Source organism: Spermophilus citellus (genome assembly GCF_964194105.1).
Source record: "Spermophilus citellus genome assembly, chromosome: 9".
NCBI classification, from domain to species: Eukaryota; Metazoa; Chordata; class Mammalia; order Rodentia; family Sciuridae; genus Spermophilus; species Spermophilus citellus.
This window is the reverse complement of record NC_138191.1, coordinates 134,345,329-134,357,445: the sequence shown is the minus strand read 5'-3', so window position 1 is coordinate 134,357,445 and position 12,117 is coordinate 134,345,329. Positions and strand designations below refer to the sequence as shown.

The following is a 12,117-nucleotide window of genomic DNA, read 5'->3' as shown; positions in this document are numbered from 1 at the left end:
CTATCTTTATGACATTATTTGAAAGAACTTCTTTGATCAGGCAGCAACAGCAACCAAATGTGAACCATATAAGAAGAGAAAGATAGCTTTAATCAAATTGAATGGAGAGCTTTGTTGCTGATTAGCAGAAAGTCAAAGAAAGATGCCATTAAAAAGAAAAAAATCACAAAGGAGATATTTATTATATATATATAACCGACCAGAGATTATTCTCTAGAATATATAAGAAAATTCTGTGAATCAATAAGACAGACAACCAAATTTTAAAAAATAGACCAAAAGCATGAGTAAGCATTTCATTAAAAACTCAGCGGTATATAACCATGTGACAAAGTACCCATTAGTAATTGAAAAAATGCCAAAGAATGCCACAGTGAAATGCCACTAAGTTGGCAGAACTCAGGGAGTTGATAGCACGGGTCAGGGAGGATGCAGATCAGCAGGACACTCAGTGACTCAGCCGTGTGAACTAGAGTACGTGGAGGACATGGCTGCCCCTTGGAAGCACTTGCCCCTCCCTGTGTAAAGTTCAGGATTTTCTGTCTGTCAATCCCTAGCTGATTAGTTAGTGTCTAACCAACTAAAGATGAGTGAAAGTGACGTGTATCCCTTTCCCTTAAGACGGCCCATGTTCCAAGAAGGAGCTCCCTGCACCCAAATCCTGGAGTGAAATAACATAAGACAGAGCCCCAGCCATTGTGGGCACGCAGTGACAATAAAAAAAAATGTACCTTTGTTCTTTGGTTGCAATCCATTAAGATTGGTGGTGGGGTGTCTTTTGTTACTTCTGCGTAATCTAGCAGGTCCTAACTGTTACATGCCCTAAGATCCAGCAACTCCACCTTCAGGAAGTTTCCCTAGAGACACTGCTACCCAAAAGAACATTCATGGCAACATTTTTGGTGACTGCAAAGAACCTGAAACAGCCCAAACATAACTTGGCAGAGGATGGATTGGTAAACTGTGGTGTACCATCTTTGCCAAATGAATGCACATGACAACACACATAAGTCTTATAAATATAATTTGGAATGATTACAGCAACTCACATGTATGTCTCCATACAGCACAGTATCATTTTCACAAAGCTCAAAAATAAACACAGCTAAAAAACAGTTTTAGGACACAAAATTAAATAATAAATGATTTTTTTGAAGCAAGAAAAAGATTCCAGATTTCCTAGAGAGGTTGCCTGGGAGTGGGCAGAAGATGAGGAGGGAGGTTGCATTCTGATGGATCCTCTGACCTTGACTTTGACCCTACAAAGGGTCAGATATCAAATTTTTAGACATTGTGGAACTCTACAGCCTCTGACACAAGTCCTCGACTCTGCCACACTGTCGTGCAAAGGTGGCTTTTGACCAGGTGTGTGGATGTAGCTGGGTGCCCATAAAATTTTATTTATGGACTATGAAATCTGAGTTTCCAATAATTCTATGTGCCATGAGATATCACTCTTATTTTTAACCACTTAAGAATGCGAAAACCATCCTGAGCGCATAAGCCATACAAAGGCAAATGGTGGCCAGAGGAGGCCTTGGGAGCTTGGTGCCCTGCACTAGTGCTTGGGCTGGGTCGAGTGCCCAGGGGCTCCTTTTTCCTTGAACTTCATGCTTTTCAGGCATGTCCCATTGATTAATGTAACGGCTCAGAGGGACAACGGCAGAAGGTGAGGGTATGAAGAGGACCCCAGCCCAGGCAAAAATATTTAAATTCTGTGATGTCTCCTTCGACCCCAAACTTAGGGGCTCTCATCATTGCTGACAGTGGAGGACATCATTGTGTTAATGACGGGACTAATGGAAAATCTGGTAGGGAATATTTACTGCTTATTCTACGGCTTATGGTCATATGTCACTTAGCACACACACACACAAAAAAAAACCTGCATTGGTTTTGATGATAATTTTGGCTGGACCACTGCCCGTGTGATTGAATTGAAATCTCTGTTTCTGTTTGTTTGTTTGTTTGTGGGGCTGGGGATTGAACCCAGGTCCTTATACATGCTCAGCACTGAGCTCCATCCCCAGCCCCTGATGGGATTGACTTAAAACTATCATTTTTTTTTATGGGTTTCAAAAAGCTAGCCCAGTCCTGTTAAGTAGCATCTTACATTCACCACCAACGCTGCCCCATGCTTCTGTTAAGAGTGGAACATGTGTAAAGGCCAACTCATTAGCATTGGAGAAGACTCATCGGCGGGGCAACGCTGGGTGCTTTCTAGTGTGACACTTTTCAAAATAAAAGGACATGACAGTGAGATCACTCAATTTCTCTGGCTTCTTTCCAGCGAGTTCCGACAGCTCTTGGGATTTCACTTCACAGCTGGCATCCTCCTTCTTCTTCTTCTGGAAACCGGCAACTACAGGCGTCTTCCTCTTGGGCAGTTCGTACTGGTTTAATAAATGCTAGAAGATGATTTAAAAGACACTTATGTGTGTGGTCTAAATCACAGAATGCTTATTTTCCACAAATCAACAGTCGTAGAACATTTCTAAGCAGCAAATATTCTCAGCTTTAATTTCAGCTGACTTAATTTCAGAGTAACAGTGAGTATGAGCTTTTCCTGGAGATTATTGAAGACTCATTTCCTTTTCCCAAATATTTTATTGGTCTTTTAAAACTATTTTCTTTATTTCCTACAATAACTAAAAAAGTCCTATGCGTGAGTGACTGTAAGCATAAAATATCAGCCATCTCCCAGGCACAGCTCTAGTTTCAATTTAGCAGTATATACTTTAGTCCTGGGGTTACTTGTTTAGATATTAGACAATTTCTCTTGAATGAAATCCTGTGCTGCCTACTTTAAAGACATCTCCACCACTTCCACCCAGTGGTAACCAAAGAACCGACCTGTGTCCGGCTTCTGGATCTCCTTCTGAAAGTTCCCTTGAAGTGTTTGTGTTACTGCTGAGAAACTTTCAAATCCTAAGCAGGTATTTCCCCAGACCTGACAAGGCTCAAGGCCTATCCCAATTTCAATGCTTGTTACTCTTAAAAAAAAAAAAAAAAAAAAAAAAAAAAAAAAAAAACCAGACAACCACACTATCCCTAAAAGGCAACAAAAACTGTCAAGACCTTCAGAAATGCCAGGGTTTTGAAATTGTATCAAAGATTAACTCAAAAATGGCGCTGGAGATGCACTTCAGGCAGGTGTGGGGGGACATGCTTCTCCATATCCTTGCTACTGAATCCCGCAGAAAATTCTGGACTTACATATAAAACAAACATGAGATGATACTGGAAAGTGGAAAGAAGCCGGTGGAATGGCCAAGAATCTAAGAGCCTCGAGGAACAACCCGGCAATGAGTTTTGTGGGTTTTGTTTCTGCCTGAGACACCCAGGCGGGGAACCCAGAAGCCAACTCCGGTATTCCAGTGGGCTGGTCCCATTGCACCCCAATTCCAAATACTTCTGAAAAGTATCTTAGAAAGAACTCTGCTGTCCCTTTGGGTGGGGTGGGGACAGTCCTTTAAGGTGTGGGTGATGTCCTGAGAGCTGTAGACCAAGAAAGAGCGAGCTTCAGAGTTGGAAGAAACCATCTGCAGCTCATAAACGGACAGCAGAGATCCTGTGGCCACCAGGAAAGCACGGACAGCCCTGGGAGAGGTGGCCACCCACAAAAGAGGAACGAAATGGCCCAGCGCGGGAGGAGGCCGGCCTCCAGGTGGTCGGGGAATGCAAATCAGAACCACAAGGCCCGCACGGCAGACAGCCCCGGTCCGCCCGTGTCAGGGTGGGCAAGAGGGGGCCGTGAGTCACTACGGGGGGGGGGGGGGGGGGACTTAAAAGACCCGAAATTGAGTGAAAACCGCCAGCCACGCGCACCCGCAGCCGCCTCTGCAGGGAAGGGCCGGGGTGCAGCCTCCCGGGTCTCTGCAGGGAAGGGCGCGAGCCCGCGAGCCCAGCTGGGGCTGGCGTGGGCGGCTGTGACAGAGGGCTGCGGGCGGGCGGACGGCTTCCGGGAGCCAGGCCTTCTATTTATAGACCCGGTTAGAGTTTCTCTCGCGGCACTTTGTTAACCTTGACGTTGATGCGTTTCCTAGATGCTCCCCACGGCTCAAAGGCTTTGGACCCTAAGAGTCTTTGGGTAAGACTGCAACTTCTAAGTAGATGCCCCCGGAGTGCTCCTTCCATCCATGAACCCCTCGTGTTTAATCTAGCCTGTGGTCACTCATAGGTCCTCCGCGAAGACCAAGCACTGGTTGCCCCATCCATGAACCATAAACTTAATTATAAACACAGCAGCTTTTGCTTAGTGGGTGCTGACCCTGTGCTGGACACCAGCTGAGTTCTTTATAGAAATAGTCCCTTATTTTGACACCACATTTAAAAAAATAATAACAACAAATAAAATAAAGTTATTTAAAAAAATAGTCCCTTATTTAACGGATTAACAAGTGGAATTTACTACTGAAATTTTCATTTAATCTAGATTGGTGTTATTATAATCCACTTAGTTAAAGCCACTTTAACCCCCGCCCCCCCCCAGCTCTCCCTGCCTTCCCCTCTGAAGTTAAGGCCATTCTCTCCCAGAGGGGCAGCTCTTTCCTGATCCCCCCCATGGCCAGGGCTCCGCAGGCACAGCTGCTCGCCCCCCCCCCCCCACCAAGACTGCAGCCTTCTTACCCAGTGTTTCCCTAGGGTCCTGCGACATCAGCTGCCAGGCTTTCTCCACCTCAGCACTGTTGACATTTGGGGCTGGGTCATTCTTTGTCGGGCATTCACCTGGCACTGTGGGCCCTCAGCAGAACCCTGGCCCCCAACTCCAACGGCCCCTACCCCCATCAGCTTGCAGAAGGTCCCCTTGGGGATGGCGTGGTCCTGCTGATAACCACTGTGCTGATCTAACTGCCTTTTTATAACTTTAAAAATCCCCTTTTCCTTCCTAGTAAAAAACCTGGCCCCGGAGCGCTCGTGTCCAATACTGTTCGGTGGGCCTTACGTTGTTTGAATAGATACAGGAACTTCTTCCTGCTCCACTTGACCCTGGAGAGCCGGAGCACGAGGAAGATCAGCAGGAACACCACGGCGGCCGAGGTCAGCGCCAGGAAGAAGGTGAGGACCTGCGCAGAGCGCCCTTGGCAAAGAGCAGAGGAGAGGTGAGGGCGGGCGGGCGCGCAGGTGCGTGCCAAGCCCGGGAGAAGCCTTGGCCACCCCAACCTTCGCCCTTCGCGCTTAGTAAACCCAGTGACTCTGCAAGAGCCAACACTGGGCCGTCTTCCTGGAGGCCGGCAGAAGTTAAGCAGCGTGGCCTTTCCAGCAGGGAGGAAACTGGGGCTTGTGCCCCCTACTTGGTGCTCACAGAGGGGCAGCACTGGTTTGGGATGAGTCCCAGCAGGCCTGCGTACTGACGTGTCTCAGACGGAAACATGCCCGAGAACAGCCGGTGGATCCCAAGGCAGGTGGAAGGAGGCAGGCCCCTGTGGGTGCCTGTAGGGTGGCATTGGAGACCTCACAACACTGGGGGGCTTTCCACACGGGATAGACACCATCCATTCACCTGGTTTTAACACAACTGTCCTGCACCCTCACAGGGACAGGCAAGGTCACCGAGCAGTTACCTGGAGAGATGTCCGGCAGAGCAGGTCTACAGACCACATCGCTGTCCTTGGTCCCCTTCTCAAGTACTGATTTTCCATCCAGTGAACAGCTTAGACAGTTCAAGGAAAAGAGTTCAGATGATTACTCTAGTTATGGAGGACTCCAATGAAAACTTTGATACTTGTCACCCACTGAAGTGGACTTGTCATGGAGGGGGGCTGTGTGCAGGAAAAAGTTCCACTTGACCATTTGGCTTCCTTCAGCTTTCACTCAGCTTTCAAGGATGCACGAAGTTCACCCCACTCACTTACAAACTGGGTTTTTCTTCCCAAGCTAGCGATCCATGCCAGGCTCCCTCTGTTCAATGACAGCACACTTCAGGCTGCTGTGCCTGCTTGGCCTCTCCCCTTCCCCACCCACACACTTTTTACTCATAGTCACACATCGTGGGCACACGTGAAGGTTCAGAGAAGGTTAGGACTCCTAGCGTTTGCTTCAGACTCGCAAGGTCTGAGCCTGGATCTGCCACTTTACAGAATGACTCTGAGCAAGTTATGATGTCTTTCTGAGCCCCAGTTTTGACATGTGCAAAGTAAGGATAGTATATGCTCGAAGGACTGATACGAAAAGCAAATGGATGAATCACATGCTTCTGCCTGCCTGACACACTCAATAAATGGTAGCTAGCATCACCACCACCATCACCATCATCATCACCATCACCATCACCACCACCACCATCATCATCACCATCACCATCACACCACCACTATCATCATCACCATCACCATCATCATCACCACCACCATCATCATCACCATCACATCACACCACCACTATCATCATCACCATCACTATCATCATCACCATCACCATCATCATCACCATCACCATCACACCATCACTATCATCATCACCATCACACCATCATCATCACCATCACCATCACCATCACCACCACCACCATCATCATCACCATCACCATCACACCATCACTATCATCATCACCATCACCACCACCACCATCATCATCACCATCACCATCATCATCACCATCACCATCATCATCACCATCACCATCACACCATCACTATCATCATCACCATCACCACCACCACCATCATCATCACCATCACCATCATCATCACCATCACCATCATCATCACCATCACCACCACCACCACCACCATCATCATCACCATCACCATCACCACCACCATCATCATCATCACCATCACCATCACACCATCACTATCATCATCACCACCACCATCATCATCACCACCACCACCACCACCATCATCATCATCACATCACACCATCATCATCACCATCACCATCACACCATCACTATCATCATCACCATCACACCATCACTATCATCATCACCATCACCATCATCATCACCACCATCACCACCACCATCATCATCACCATCACATCACACCACCACTGTCATCATCACCACCACCCTCGTCATCACCATCATCACTATCATCATTGACCTGTTTTTCCCTCCTCTTAAGCTATCCCCAGTCCACCCATCCTCCAGAGCCCAGTTCAATCCACTTTTCCACACACACGTAAATACTCTGATCAATTTGTGTTAAAAGACCTTAAAAAAAAAAGTCATTCTAATCTGTTACCAATCAGCACATTTGTAAAATACAATAAAAATGTAACTGCAAAATTATAATTAAAATGATTTTCTAGTGAGAAAATCAAGTGGAAAAAAAGAAAGGCATATAAAATGTGAGGCCCAGGTATTGGTTATCAGAGACCACAGACCGCGTTGCTCTGCCAGTTTCAGGTCTCTTGAGTGTCCTCTCCTTGCCCCTGTGGCTGCTGTCCTAGGCACACAAACTGCCTGTGAAGGCAGTCTCAGTGGCCCTGGGCCAGATCCCAGGTCCACAGTTACATTCTTCCATGTGCTATTGGCTGCTGCACCCCCTGTTGTGGCCCGTGGGGGACATTCTGGAGGGGAAGAAGCATGCTTTGCCCTTCTGTATCACTCTCAATGCTGGTACTGACCACCTGAGATGGGCGATCAGTGCAGAAGGTAAGAGACAGCAAAGAGACTGGAAGAAAGCACAGGAGACCAGGCAAGGCAGAGGGTGGCAGAGTTCCCCTAGCGAATCTGATCTCAACGCTCCAGGGATTGTTTCTGGAAGAATGCCCACTATGTGTCAAGTCACGGCGCTGTCATGGTGTTCCTGTCAGCACATCACTGTAGGTCTACACTCCAAAGGGGTAAATAGCTTCAAGGACAATAGTCCTGTCTTTCAAACACTTAACCCAGACACTATTGTGTAAGCAAGTGAAATTATACATACTTTGTCCAGGGTCTACAGACACCACCTTCCTGATCGTTGAATGTCCCAGGGTTACAGTCTTTACAACCTTGAAGAAAGATTGAAGCATTTCATCATCTCATAACCCTCCTTTGCATTGGCAAAGTCATTAACTTAATATAACCTTGCACTGTTTAACAGTTCTTGAAACAGAACCCTGAGATCACCAATTGTACGTAGGGTATTGCATTTATCTAAAATGTGTAAAAAGGCATGGTTCTGACTATTAGCAAATGTCCTGATTTCAAATAATTTCTATTTATGGGAAAAAAAGTATATATCATTTTATTAATTAAAACATGGTGTTGATATCATGAACTTGAATATCATCACATGTTACTTTTAAGTTTCTGCATGATACACTTGCTCTACGTGACAAACTGGAATAGACACAGGAGGAGCAAACCTACCGTCTGCTGTCAGTTCCTGGCCTGGTTTACAATCTGGGTCACACATGGCACATCCTGCCCCCAAGCAGTGGAATCCTGAGATGCAGTCACACTCTGTGTCGCTGGTGAAGGAGCATGGCTTCTTGACCCTGTGGTAACCTGCAAGGCCCCAGTGCTTTGTTCCACTTGACCTCCACATCCAGGAAGCAAATTCATGTTCTTCAGCAAAAATCATGCCCACGCTCCTCCCCACGTTCCCAATGGCACGTCTACTCTTGAACCTCCATAAAGACACTTTTGCACTTCGCTAATTGAAAGTTTCCCTCTTGTCAAGTGAACATTTCCTTTGAGATTTAAAAAGCCCCATAAGTAATCGCTTCTACACTAAGTACTTTTATTCGACCTGCCCACTGACTGAGGATTCCATGCCTTTGATACTTGACATATTAGATAGAGATGGAATAGAAAGTGGGGAACAAGAGTCTGCCCCTAGCCCGTCCCCCAGATGAAGGATGCGCCTTTAACACACACCTTCACACTTCGTGCATATGTTGCAGGCTCTCTGTCCACCTGTGCTGGAATAGCTGTTGGAAGGACAGGGAATGCAAGTCTGATTCTTGCTTTTTCCACAGAAAGTACCTAAAAGGCAGACAACAGATGTACATGTTCGGCAATGAACAGTCACCACCCAAAGCATTATAAAGTTCACAAGAAAGTTAGGATTAAAGCATTGTTTGTCTTCTAGACATCTCAGTGATAGACATTATTTTGTTTATTGACTTTTTAAAATTATACATTGGCAAGATTTCCCTTAGCATAATCACAGAGAGAAAAATACAAATGTTGTAACAAAGGAATCAAGACAAGGAAAATACTTGCCCTTGTCTATTGAACAAGAAAGAATGATTTCTCATGATTGATCCAGGAGATCAATATGACTGCATCCAGGAGAAGATTAACGTCCTTCATGGGTCCACTAGGATTTTAATACATTTGACTTTTCACACTCTGCCAAGCCGACTAGCAACGGCTTACTCTCTGCTGTGGCCCAGGCTGAGCACAGGGTCTTGCGCACAAACTAGCATGACGTGAGGTCCTGCCACACCATGCACTGTTCTACCCTATCTCTGCAGCCCTGCTCCAATGCAGGAGAGAGAGCCGTAGTCCCCAGATGACCAGGTTGAGACACAGAGTTAAATAAGCGGGCTGTACTCACTCATCAGGTGTGTAGCATCCAATAGACATATGTCAGTGCGTGAACACAAGGTCATTAAAAGGAGCCAGCCCTCACTGCCAGGCTAACTGAGTCATGTTTTCAACAGGACACATCAACACACGTGGGAATTTGGTACTTACCAGCTGGACAGAGGCCACAGAGATCTTGCACTGATCTCGTTCTCTCAAAATTCATGACCAACAGCATAGTCGCCACCACGTTGTAATAGCTATTCCTCATGATGGGATCCTGCATGGAGCCGATGCTATGCTAGCATAGCAAATGCCAAAAGAATTCTGATGGAATGAGCTGGTCACACCAATGTCACTGTGTGAGATGTAACAAATCCCAAGGACAGGGTGCTTTCTCCTTCCAGAATAATCTTTATTTCAACCACTATTTATACCATTTCACAGGACTACAACTCAGGGTACTTTAGGAGCAACTAATAATGGAATATTATGGAAAAGTAGCAAATCCATCGACTTCTACAATAAGAAGTGTGACTAAACACAGCTTTGTGCATGTTTGCCAAAGAGTGAAATTTTCAACCTGTTCCACAAAAACTATGGCAAAAGCCCGAGGGACTCTCACAGATACAAGCATCAACACCCAGATTTCAATGCCAGTTAGTTGCTGCCTTGTGCATTTGAACCATGGTCTGGCTCCCTCAGGGCTGAGTAGCTGCCTGTGCAAAGGGGGTGGTCAATGTGGCCCAGTTGCTATGACGACGCTGGCCAGAGGAGGCTACTGCAAAGGCACACAGTGTTATCCCTTGGTCACCAGCTCCCAGGGACAGAGAAGTCTAAGCATAACAAGATGACCCTGATGTCTCTCTCACCAGCCCTGCATCCCTCAGATTGCCTGCTTTGCTGAACTTTCCCACAAATAACTTTTTTTAAAAAAGTACCTTTATTTTATTTATTTATTTTTATGTGGTGCTGAGGATCAAACTCAGGGCCTTGCATGTGCTAATCGAGCACTCTACCACTGAGCCCCAACCCCAGCCCCACAAATAACCTTTTTGATGAAACTTAGGTCTAATAACGTGCTGAGCTAGCTCTGGGTCCATCCTCCCTCATCAGGGGATGGAGAACCCCTGGCTCCAGCTTCCTCTATCTGTGGGTCTGTCTGTCTTTTCTTCATCCCCCATTGCTCCCATCTGGTTCTGAATTGACCCAGGCACTGCCTCAGAGACAGAGTCCTCACAGAGAGTGGCACCTGTCAGTTGCATTCAACAAGAAGATACTTCAGTTACTGTTCCTTCTTTGAGCATCTAATTGTTAACTTCATATATATATATATATATATATATATATATATATATATATATGTATACACACACTGATGGATCTTTATTTTATTCATTTATTTATATGTGGTGCTGAGAATCGAACCCAGTACCTCCCACATGCCAGGCAAGCGCTCTCTACTGAGCTACCACCCGAGCCCTAATTGCTAACGTTTTAAAGACCTCATCTTCGTCATCATCACATTTTCTTAAACCTAGACATGAACTTGCCTATTGTGGAACTTGAAGCTTGTATAGTATCAACGCTAAGGAGTAAAGACATCTCTTCCTTTTTTAAATCTTTATATAGTAGGCTGTGGAATAGAAGGTATTCTAAATCAGAAGGGGAAAGATCTAGAAATGTACAAGGAGAACAGTTTCCACCCTCACCCCGTCCTGGGTCCTCTGTCTAACCCCAGTGAACCTACCTTGCGATCTCAGAGGAGCAGAGAACTTTCCACTCTTGGGTACAGCAGCCAAGTGCTGCAGCTTGGGAGGACTGCAGGTCAAACAACAGGGTGACTCAGCCAGGCGGAGCTTCTTGGGAAGTCCCCGCCACAGCTCCGAAAGGGCTCATTTGTGTGCTGACCTCAAAATCCCCAGAGCCCCTGTCCCTTCTTGACTATGGCACTTCAGGCCATTTCTTGGAAGTGGCTTCTACTAGGACATTTCCCAAATGACTTTGGGAAAAGGATCTTGCCACTTAAAGCAGTGACTTATGTCAAAGCTTTCAGTGTGTCCTTAAAGTAGTCAAGATGGGAGGGATGAGACCGACTTCTGAAGAAGGGGTTTTGCTCCACGCAGGACCTTGACTCCCTACTAGTGGTGCTGCTCTGGCCATTGCCGGGTGTGCAGCTGGTGCAGTGGCACAGACCCAAGCCTTGGGGAGCCTGCACAGTCCCTGCAGGGCCGATGGGGAGCAGGGATTACCCCTGTTATCATTGGGCAGCGTCATAAAAAAGAGAGCGCTGTCCGTCAGGCTGTGAGCAGGACAGGCAGCTGTTAGAACCTGGGCTACCGGCTCCTTTTTCCTGTGCTCCTCCTGTGTGATTGGGGAGGAAGGAGGGAGAATGAAGACAAGGGATCACAGTTCTCATATGGCGTTAGGTGACATTATTGGGCAAAGTAGAGATCCATGAGATATTTTTAGAAGTCCATGATTTTAAATTAAGAAAAGGCAGAGGGGCTGGGGCTGGGCTCAGTGGCAGAGTGCTTGCCTGGCATGCATGAGGCGCTGGGTTCGATCCTCAGCACCACATAAAAATTAACAAATAAAATAAATGCATTCTGTCCATCTACAACTACATTGCTATATTGTATGGCAAA

General features: G+C 46.4%; 1 protein-coding gene across 2 annotated transcripts; it reads right to left on the bottom strand.

Annotated features, from left to right (window-relative positions):
* Nucleotides 1-1,044: 1,044 nt before the first annotated feature.
* TNFRSF9 (TNF receptor superfamily member 9) lies at nucleotides 1,045-11,791 on the bottom strand. Of its 2 annotated transcripts, none has more exons than XM_081308476.1 (8): nucleotides 11,220-11,791; nucleotides 9,641-9,796; nucleotides 8,816-8,923; nucleotides 8,306-8,443; nucleotides 7,878-7,944; nucleotides 5,565-5,653; nucleotides 4,946-5,080; nucleotides 1,045-2,408 (listed from the first exon to the last, which is right to left on the bottom strand). In XM_081308476.1, the coding sequence occupies exons 2-8, from the start codon at nucleotides 9,753-9,755 to the stop codon at nucleotides 2,320-2,322; spliced, it is 741 nt and encodes a 246-aa protein (XP_081164602.1). In that variant the 5' UTR covers nucleotides 9,756-9,796; nucleotides 11,220-11,791; the 3' UTR covers nucleotides 1,045-2,319. The 2 variants fall into 2 exon arrangements, with proteins under 2 accessions (XP_081164602.1, XP_081164601.1); XM_081308475.1 differs by having other exon boundaries at nucleotides 9,641-9,770; nucleotides 11,220-11,790.
* Nucleotides 11,792-12,117: the final 326 nt, after the last annotated feature.

Excerpts from the sequence above, each read along its gene's own strand:
- TNFRSF9 (XM_081308476.1), bottom strand. The coding sequence starts at position 9,755 with ATGCAGGATCCCATCATGAGGAATAGCTATTACAACGTGGTGGCGACT. Across the intron at positions 8,444-8,815 it reads CATATGCACGAAGTGTGAAG|GTTACCACAGGGTCAAGAAG; the intron begins GTGTGTGTTAAA and ends GGGGCCTTGCAG. Across the intron at positions 5,654-7,877 it reads GTCTGTAGACCCTGGACAAA|CTGTTCACTGGATGGAAAAT; the intron begins GTATGTATAATT and ends GAACTGTCTAAG.